The sequence below is a fragment of the Pristiophorus japonicus genome, chromosome 14 (assembly GCF_044704955.1).
Source record: "Pristiophorus japonicus isolate sPriJap1 chromosome 14, sPriJap1.hap1, whole genome shotgun sequence".
In the NCBI taxonomy this organism is placed as follows: Eukaryota; Metazoa; Chordata; class Chondrichthyes; family Pristiophoridae; genus Pristiophorus; species Pristiophorus japonicus.
The window spans coordinates 149078599-149089034 of NC_091990.1; the positions used below are offsets into that span (position 1 = coordinate 149078599).

At 43.8% G+C, this 10436-nt stretch overlaps 1 protein-coding gene across 1 annotated transcript; it reads left to right on the forward strand.

The window, feature by feature from the left end:
- Positions 1-724: 724 nt before the first annotated feature.
- On the forward strand, positions 725-6954 carry fibinb (fin bud initiation factor b). Its single transcript, XM_070899685.1, has one exon. It carries the CDS (start codon positions 1139-1141, stop codon positions 1754-1756), a length of 618 nt encoding a protein of 205 aa, XP_070755786.1. The 5' UTR covers positions 725-1138; the 3' UTR covers positions 1757-6954.
- Positions 6955-10436: the final 3482 nt, after the last annotated feature.

Consider the following 10436-nt stretch of genomic DNA (forward strand, 5'->3'; position numbering starts at 1 on the left):
ATAATCCATATTTTCTGCTTACAAATGCTCACCTTTTGTGCATGTTTAGTTCTTACTTCATTCTTTCTGGTTATTTATTTTAAATAAGACTTTGTTTTTCGTGGCAGAATCACTGTCTGGGTTTGTGTGATTTTGTGAAACAACTCACTTAGTTTACAGCTCGATTCGCAAAAAGGCAACCAAATAGCTTCCCAAAGTTTCCATCCACCACAAAGTAAAAAGCGGTTTGATATTTCGGTGCTACATAAATGCAGATAGGTTCGTGAGAGGAGGCTGTATATCTCAGGATAAAGGATATGTATATCTCAGCGAGCTAGAAACGCGGCGACAGTGAGACCCTTTCATCGATATCAATTCCCTAACTTTGTTTTTGAGGTTAATACTTTACTGACTGGACATTCGACTAACAGTGACGCTCAGAAGTAGGTCAGTTCCGAAATTTAAGCCGATGGGATGTTGCGCCCGTTACCGACAAGTGTCTGAAAATGAGCTGAAATCTTTTTGTTTATTGTGTTTTAAATCGTGCCGTTAGTTTAGGCCCGCTCCAAGATAAGAATCGCTGGTTTCGGATGTAATCCGTTAAGTGAAAAGGAGGGCAGTCACCCCTTGAACTCTTAAGAGGCGCTACGTACGGTTGCCAACACAGAGGAAAAAGAGAGCTCTGATTTTTTTTTAAAGCAACCACGATTCCTATCCAAGCAGGATTCTTTTTTAATTAAAGCAAATACAGGGATGGTGTGAGAAGTGGAGATAGCGCTGATGTCTGCAGCCGTCTCCCAGGGGTGGCTAATCTGAGAGTGGACACGCCGCCAAACTGTCCTCGCAGCCCAGATGTTTGCGAGAGTCTGCCAGAGGCAAGGCACGTCATCTGAGATTTCCATATTTTCCTCATCTACACCGACAAGTGAACAGAAACACTTGCTGGAAAAAAAGAGACGTGGAAAGAAAAGGGTTTCAAAAAAAAAATCCACGCTCAACTCAAATTACACCTTACGGCAGGATTGGCGAGGAGTCATTGGTCGAAGACGGGAGAAGAGAGTTGACGGGGGAGTTGCACTGGGGGGTCCTACAATGGGAAAAAACTTCTTTCCAAAAGGTCTGAACAGTCGCTGCTTCTGAACAGCGGGTTGGATTAAAGATGCTGGGTCTCAAAGTGTTCCATGTCAGCCTTCTGTGCTCCCTGTCGCAGGGTTTTTTCACTGGACCCCTCCACCCGGAGATGTCGAACGGCACTTTTCATCACTACTTCGTACCGGATGGGGACTACGAAGAAAACGATGACCCCGAAAAGTGCCAGATGCTTTTTCAAGTCTCCGACGACCGGCGCTGCGGGATTTCGGCCGACCTGGAGACGTTTCTGAAGGAGGAGATGACCACCATCAAGAGGCAAGTGGAGGACGCGGCAAGGGTCCTGGAAGGAGTCGGGAAAAACATCGCCTATGATCTGGACGGGGAGGACAGTTATGGGAACTACCTGCGCAGGGAAGCCGCGCAGATCGGGGAAGCTTTCACTCATTCCGATCGCTCTCTGATCGAGCTGGAGATGAAGTTCCGACAGAGCCAAGAAAACGAGGTGAGGGAGGTGAACAAGATTAACGACGAGGTGGTGCACATGCTCTATCACACCAGAGAGATTCTGAGGGAGACACTGGAGATCTCGTCTGGGTTAAAAGATAAACACGAACTTCTCACCCTTATCGTCAGAAGTCATGGGACAAGACTGAGCAGGCTGAAGAATGATTTTATGAGAGGCTGAGATCTGACTGAACCGCAGTGGACGAACTTTCCACATTCTCCCGTCTTCTTACTAATAACATTGCATTACTTCTGCAGCATATTTATCAAATTTGAATGTAAGATTTGACGGGCAACATGTGTAAATGATTCCCCCGCACCACTTTATGTTGAGTATAAACTAGCATTGCATATCGAATCGGTATTGTGGCCAGCGTTCCTATTTAAAGCGAGGAGGTTGTCAAATGGTTTCTTGTTACCCTGTAGATTTTGCAGTGTTTGTCAGTATTCAGTGTTATACTTAAATATATACTGGTCTGTTTCACCTAAAACACCGCAGGCAGGTACAAAGTATTTTAATAACAAAAAAAATAAAGGTTTTTATCGCGATTGAAGAGTACAGCGCTTAGCGTAAACGTCAGTCGTTGCAGATGTGTGTCGTTTAAGTGTGTTAAAGTGAAGATCTTCTTTCGGTTCTTCAACACTAATTCCATTGGAAATCAAAAATTAAAACGTAATGAACATTTAGAACAAAACCCAGACACTAGGTCTTATTGACAACGTTATTTTATCTGCCACCTTCGGACTGCACAGGTCAGAACAAATGGCTATATGCCACACTCTCGATTACAACAAGCTGACAGGTTTGATTGATGATGTGCCTTTAAAGTCTGGATTTGGTAACCATTTCCGCCCTACACCCAAGTGGTGAAACACAGCAATCCCGTACCTAGTTAACAAGTTTGTTTTCTGAACGTGTCTTGTGGTTGGATCTTTTGAAGTTAGTTGCAGGATTTTTTTGCGGACGCAGGTTTAAAGCGCACGTTTATGAATAGGCGTTTGAAAGCGTGCACTGTTCAATGGTTCAGGAGACGGAATTTGACAATAATATGCTGGAACGTGAGCCCTCACACTTTGGCGGATACGGGCGCGCGATATTTGCCACGGGCGGCGCTGTTACTGTGGGCACCAGTCGCTGCTTCAGCCGTTTCTATGTAGTGGGGTTATCATTACATGTAAAACGGTCAGATTTAAAGAAACAAGTTCTACTCCTCCCCTCAGAATCTCTTTTAAAGGGAAACTGTACAGAAACGCATTTTTAAAAATGTCATAACACAATGAGGAAAGATTGAGGTGAGAAAACATTGAATCCTAAAGTCGAGCAGCACCGAATGAACAAGATCTGCAGAAGGGTGTGGGTTATTGGCCAAATAGCTATTGATGCTGCTTCTAATTTCACTTTATCAGAATATGCCATTCTTCCAAGATAATATTGCTGGGATTCATGCTTAAAAAATAAACACATCCTAGATGAAAAATAAGATGCATAATCATAAATTGCATTTCGTTTTTTTTTAAATGGATCTGAATTAAAACTCCCCCTATTAGGCAACCCATTTATTGGTAGAAAAGTAAAATATTGCGGATGCTGGAATCTGAAATAAAAACAGAAAATGCTGGAAATCTCAGAATTTACAGTAGAGCTAGGACTTTAATCCTAAATGATAAAGGGACATTGAAATAGTACTTTTATTTTGCCACCAGTAAACACCCCAGCTCCACGAAGGCTGCAGTTAAAGTGTTATTTTGGCAGGACATGAAATGGGTTTCGGTGTACATCAACACACAAAAGCACCGATATAACTTTGAAGTCTGGTTTTAATCTGATTCCCCACCACAATAAAGGCAAACGACACCAGAGTTCCTCCCAAGAGGCCATCTCACATCGCGTGGGCTTAGTACCAAGTAGCATCTAACTCTAGCCCTTCGGGAAGCCTGTTTTAAAGATTGCTCGTGCTTGTTATAAAGTTGAGTCATTTTATTGTTATAAGAGAGCGGGCATTAGCAATCATATTCTGCTCAGATTAGTGACTGGTGGGACTCTGCGCATGGGCAGTACTCCCTGCAGCAGGTAGGCTGCATGTTGTAACTCGCCGCACCTCATTCAAATGTTACCACTGTATTTCACACTCCACAATCACCCACCAGGCTCGCTCTGGTAGCTGTGCAGTGTGAAGTGAAGCCCGAGGCCAAATACTGGAGTTATATTATAGCGGTGAAGATATGCCCTGCCCATCACCTCCTGTGGGGACCACTCGCTTTTTAGAAAATAACATCAAAAAGGGCATACTAAGTTTATGAAGTGCCAGCAAATTACATGAGCACTTCATAAAACTGTTTTCCCGCCACACTGGAGTTACACGGCAGACAGTAGCAAGTCCAAGTGGTTCCTGGAGAGGGTTTCGCACCACTTCTTTTAAGTTTAGTTTATTTTGGATTCCGAACGGGACCCGACTGCGGTTAGCATAGAATCATAGAAATTTACAGCACGGAAGGAGGCCATTTTCGCCCATCGTTTACGCGCCGGCCGACCAAGAGCTATCCAGCCTAATCCCACTTTCTAGCCATTGGTCCATAGCCCTGTAGGTTACGGCACTTTAAGTGCACATCCAAGTATTTTTTAAATGTGGTGAGGCCTCTACCACCCTTTCAGGCAGCGAGTTCCAGACCCCCACCACTCTCTGGGTGAAGAAATTTCCCCTCATATCGCCTCTAAACCTCCCCCCAATAGCTTTAAATCTATGCCCCCTGGCTGTTGACCCCTCTGCCAAAGGAAGCAGGTCCTTCCTATCCACTCTATCCAGGCCCCTCATAATTTTATACACCTCAATCAGATCTCCCCTTAGCCTTCTCCTTTACAAAGAAAACAATCTTTCCTCATAGCCAAAATTCTCCAGTCCAGGCAACATTCTTGTAAATCTCCTCTGCTCCTTTTCCACTATAATCACATCTTTTGTATAATGTGGTGACCAGATCTGCACACAGTACTCCAGCTGTGGCCTAACCAGTGTTTTATACAGTTCAAGTATAATCTCCTTGCTCTTGTATTCCATGCCTCCACTAATAAAGGCAAGCATTCCATATGCCTTCTTAACCACCTTTATCGACCTGGCCCGCTACCTTCTGGGACCCGTGGACCTGCACTTCAAGGTCCACCCAGCCCCTCCACACTCCCTAGTGTCGCACCAATGTTATCACTTTGGCGTCAATGCGTGTGAAAGTGGCGGTAAAACAGTAGTCTTGATGGCAATGGTTACGTTCATCTGGCAGTTCTTATTCCCAATTAGAAAATAATAGTAATTCCGGGTTCCTTATTCGCTCTTCACCTGTCTAAAGACAACGAATAAACAGAGTAATACTCAAATTTTAACCATTGTTAACGTGTTTTGGTGGTCTGTGATAAGGCAGAGTTTGATTCCCACACATAAACGCCTTCTGATGGGGTCAGGTATTTCTAACTGTCCTATAACTATCTCCCAAACTTTCCTCGTTTCTCTCCCCCAAACAGGTTATTCTGGACCCTTCTCCATTGGGTTAATTTTCCTCAAGCAAGCTAGATGAAATGTACACAATTTCACAATAACCACGGTCAGTGTTTATTGCTCAGAGGATGGAGAGCGCCATGAAGGCAGACGGCTCGAAAAGGGGAAACAGTTTGGGGCAGTTACAGGTTTTGCTATTTAAAGAAAGCAATACACAGGAAGGGAAAAGACAAGGCGACCCGTCCAAGAGGACCGTGGTGATCTCAGGTGAAGCTGAGGCCCGCACGGTCTCCCAAGCGCACGGCTCCGTCTTCAATGAGCGAGACATGACTCATTCTGGAGAGCAGAAACGCCCACTGAAGCTCAGCCAGTGAACCCTTATGTTGTACAGCAGGCCCCAACATTTCTGTGCGTTGTATGGAACACGCAAATAACTGTTTTTCACGTCATTTTCTACTACAAATATGAACCTAACTTAACGAATCATCGTTACATTAGCTATATTTCAGTCAGGATTAACCCACATATGTTTCAGGTTGGGGTCAGAATACTTTATCGTTAAATACAGCTGATAATTATATAAAAGGAAAATATAAAATGCTGGAAAACACAAAAGAACTGTAGAGAGAAAATGTCAGGTTAACGTTTGATCGTTGTAGCTAAATTGCACAAATTAAAACAAACTCACAAAACGCAAACATGCACAGAAGGCTATGCGCCGCAATTCCCAAAGTGTGTTACAAAGATATCCCTCCCAGCAATCCCTGGTATATCTCAGATCCTTGTAACCAAGTTCTACAGTTCCGTGCGTAAAATGTTGGCACATTTGACAGAATCAGGCTACACATACTTGCTGTGCATGCAAACTACAATATATTTGTCTGGAATCTTCGAAGACTTTTGATGTGGAAATTGTTGACATTGTTGAGGTTTAATGTTACTGAATGTTCTTTTAAAAATTAAATATATTCGGAATGACACTACTCTGGACCAATCAGGAAATAGCTGCCTCGCCCATTCTTACTCAATCAGTAGAACACTTGGCGACCAAGGAGCATAATTCAGCTCCAGAAGGGCACGTCTCTGTCAAAACAGCTTGCTCATCGATATGTTTATTGAAACTGCCAGTAATATGTTTCTCACCCACCCTTCCCCCCAACGTTCTTGATTACTGGGTTGATGAAGACTATACGTTTCCCTGTTCGACAGTGTATGAAGTCTCAAAAAGTATTTCCTTTGTAAATGTTATATCATATGACATGTCCCAAATTTGGGATCAATATGAAACATTTGTGTAAAAAGTTATTTTTTTACTATGTATTTAAACACTAAATATAAGGTTTCAATGATAGGTTTCAACATATGTATGCATGTCTAATGCCACTGTACTATGTGCACACAGTCAGTGCATTATATGCTATTACATTTAACAGATCGGGACCATTCTCAAATGTCGTTCGGCTTATTTGTACCAGCCCGGTGTACACTCCGGCCAGCTGATTTCAGTGTTAGATGCATCTGCTAAATATTATTTTCTCCTGTTGATAAATGTAAGAAGTTAGATTGGGCAATTTCAATCCCCAAACTAACAACTTTTAAAATTTAAACTTAAGTTTACAATCTCTGTCAAATATATGCTCATGTTGTTATAGATTAATTGCTATTTTGGGCCGCCGACCTTTGGGATCATAATAAATAGAATAAAGTGTTGTGGGCGAATGTTTGCCATGGCTAGTGAAAGATCAGAGACACAGTGTCGCAGTAGTCAAGATAATTACAGTGAAAATAGCGAGCAGTACATCAATGTTCTATTCGAGTTTTCTACTTTATTTTCAAAGAAATGCTGTTCTGTTCTGTGAAAGATAATCAGTACATTAAACTTCACTCACGAGGACAATCTCTTCTACTTGTCAGCATGGCTCAGTTGCACCGGGACAGGACTTGATCACTCAATCTAGGCTCACACTTCAGTGTAGTATTGAGGGAGTGCTGCACTGGCAGACGTGCCATCTTTAGGTTGAGATGTTAAACCAACTGCCTGTTCAGCTGGATGTAAAAACAACCCATGGCACAACTTGAAAAGCAGTAAAGGTATTCTGGCCAACATTTATTCCTCAACTAACAACACCAAAATAGATTAACTGGTCATTTATCTCACTGTTGTTTGTGTGGTTGTGTTCTGCAAAAATTGGCTGCTGCTTTTGACTGCATAACAACAGTGATTACACTTCCAAAGTAATCCACTGGCTGTATGGCAATTTGGATCAGGAAAGGCCTTGTATAAATGGAAGCTCTTTATTACAGTGCAACCCAGAGGGTACAGTAGCATAGCAGTAATGTGGGCTAGTAATCCAGAAGCCGGGACTAATAATCCGGAGATGTGAGTTCAAATCATAGCAGCTGGGACATTTAAAACTCAGTTAATTAAATACATTTGGAATAAAAAACTAGTATCAGTAATGGTGATCATGAAACTACGGGATTGCCAGAAAAACCCATCTGGTTTACTAATGTCCTTTAGGGAAGGAAATCTGCAGTCCAGCCTATATCTGACTCTAGACCCACAGCAATGTGGTTGACTCTTAACTGCTCTCTGAAATTGCCCTCTGAAGGGCAATTAGGGATGGGCAATAAATGCTGCCCTTGCCAGTGATACCCACAACTTGTTAATGAATTAAAAAAAATCTAGAGATGGCAACATAAATTTAAACAGTGTGAAATAAGTATAAGTCCAAACATTGAACCTCGGTCTCTTATATACAATGATCAGACATTTGAGCACTTCCATCCCCTTAATGCTGCAGTAGAGGAAGGGAAAATCAGCAGGGTTCTCTCCTCATCATTATACAATAACTCTTACTGGAAAAGTAAATGTGTTTGGACACAGGGTGAGAACAGGTCAAGCTTGGCTACGATGAACCTAAGGTCAAATAACCTACTGACATATGAGTAATGACTACTTGGGAGAGTTATCAGAGGGCAACTGCTATTTATGGCACCACATCAGTAAGGGAGCCAACACTTTTAGAATGAGTGCATATGAGGAAAACTAGAGGAAAGAAAGTAAAAAGGCTCTTCTGTTATTACAATGTTTAAAAAAGTATGAATTGCTAAAATATGATCTGATTTCAAATATCTTTTAGAGACAATATTTTAAATATTCTGCTAACACTGAATAATATCACATCTGGGATTTAATAGTACATGGTGTTGAAAACTCTGAACCATGCTTCATCACTCCAATGATTCCTTCTGAATTATGGAGTATATATGTACTGCATTAGTAAAAGTGGGCGCACTTTTCCCCAAGCCCATTTTCTGACATATTGCCAGAGTTATGCCCGTTTTTCTAGGACAGAAATGCGGCAGAAATAGTTTGCCAAAGTTTCCCCGATGTATAATTCAAATTTGGCGCCGTGCAGCGTGTCCAGTCGCCTCGGGGGCTGGAGCCTGCTGTCTGCGCCGAAAAATGAAGCCGCACCTTCTACACATGCGTGGAAAAAAAAGTTACGTTTTTGACGTCTTTCCAATGGACGCGCATGCTCAGTACAGCTCAGATTTGGCAATCAGCCATTTTTAAAGAGCCAGTTGTGTGTGTGAGAAGGAGTGCTGTGTGAGAGCATTGGAAAAATCGCAGCTGGAGCAATACGAGATGCAACACAGTGCAAGGACCAATAATTTATTTCAGGAAGAAGTGGAGGCACTAGTTACTGTGACTGAGAACAGATGGCAGGAGCTGGACACCAGCAGAGGTCACATAAATGTTCCACCCAAAGAAATGAACAAATGCTGGAACCAAGAAGCGGAAGATTACTGCGCAATGGTGACTACCATGAGATCTGGAGGTCAGTATAAAAAGAAGTGGCAGGACCTTGATCAAGTAGTCAGTGTAAGTAATATTTTCATTTATTGAATGGAATTACAATTGTATTTGTGACCAGCTTTATATGTCCGACCCAGCAGAAAGACACCCTCTCTAAAAAGTTGCATTTTCATTTTTGCAGAGGAAGGTGGCACATAATAAAAGGGAAAGAACTCGAACAGAAGGAGGCCCAGAAAATCTGCACCCACTGACACCCTTGGAAGAGAGGGTCGTTGTTTTGATGGGTCCTGTCTGGAGAAAAGCAATCAGTACTGCACAAGCTGGGCCCACACTTGAGTCCTGCAAATTCATCCATGATCCTTCAAATCAGCTTGCTGCCTGGCCTGCGATGTGTGAGCCTACACATGCCACCCACCCTGCCACCTCCTCTGCTGCTAACCATTTGACTGTCCTGTTATCTTTTGCAGAACTTGAGGCCAACCCTGACGATGCAGAAGATTCAGATGAGTCTAAGAGAACATCTTCCAATCCAACCCTCCAGATTAAGAAAATGGCGGTGAGGGTGAGGGGATGGAGCTGGATGAAGCTCCCACTGTTGTACTGATTTTGCTGGAGGTGCTGCTCATGGAAGAGACGGCCCCTTCCATGACTAGTGGTTTGAGAGTTGGTGGGACATTCCATGGTTTCACACCTTCCGAGGTTGCGGGTCCCAGTGGTGGGGTGCAGTGAGGCACACCCAGGGCCCTACCTTCCGAGGTTGCGGGTCCCAGTGGTGGGGTGCAGTGAGGCACACCCAAGGCCCCACCTTCCGAGGTTGTGGGTCCCAAGGTGGGGTGCAGCGAGGCATACCCAGGGCCCAAACGTCCCACGCTGCGAGTCCCAGTGGTGAGGTGCAGCGTGGCATACCCATGGGGAAGAGGCGAAGGAGAGCTCGACCGCGCTCTCCTGAGGTACAGGATCTAACAGATGTGGCTCAGATGATGCCATTGAGTGCGGAGAGCATTGACCTTACCATTTCACTCCTGAACGCCATCAGTGGGGTGAGTGATGAGGTAGCGGGACTGTCCGGAGAAATAATAGCAATCACACGAGAAATAGGAATCATATTCGGGACAATCAGTGAAGGATTAGTGGCCATTAGGGAGGGAATGTCAGAGATAGTGCAAACCACATCACTGACCATGAGGGAGGGAATGTTGCAGGTTGTTGAGACGCATGAGGAACAGTATGTTGGAGTTAGTTGCTGCAATAAGGGAACACGCCCAGATCCCGTGTCCATTGACAGAATCAACTGTCACTCCCAATCCAATCCCCACACCAGCCTCTGAAAAGCCCAAAAGCTGGGCCCTCCAACTTGCCACCTGGGTCCTCCAACTTGTCGCCTGATGCCGACACACCCCACCTTCAAGAGGTGTGCAGTACCCAAGATGTTGGAAATAATATGCTTGGTATCAAGCCCAGAAAAACTGCGCCATCACCTGTGGGCAGGGGTCGTGAAGTGTCCAATGCCAAGCACAGCAGGTGGTCTTAGAATAAGGGGGTGCAGCCTTTCTTTG

What these genes read in the sequence shown, in the direction of transcription:
- fibinb (XM_070899685.1), top strand. Translation starts at nt 1,139, where the DNA reads ATGCTGGGTCTCAAAGTGTTCCATGTCAGCCTTCTGTGCTCCCTGTCG.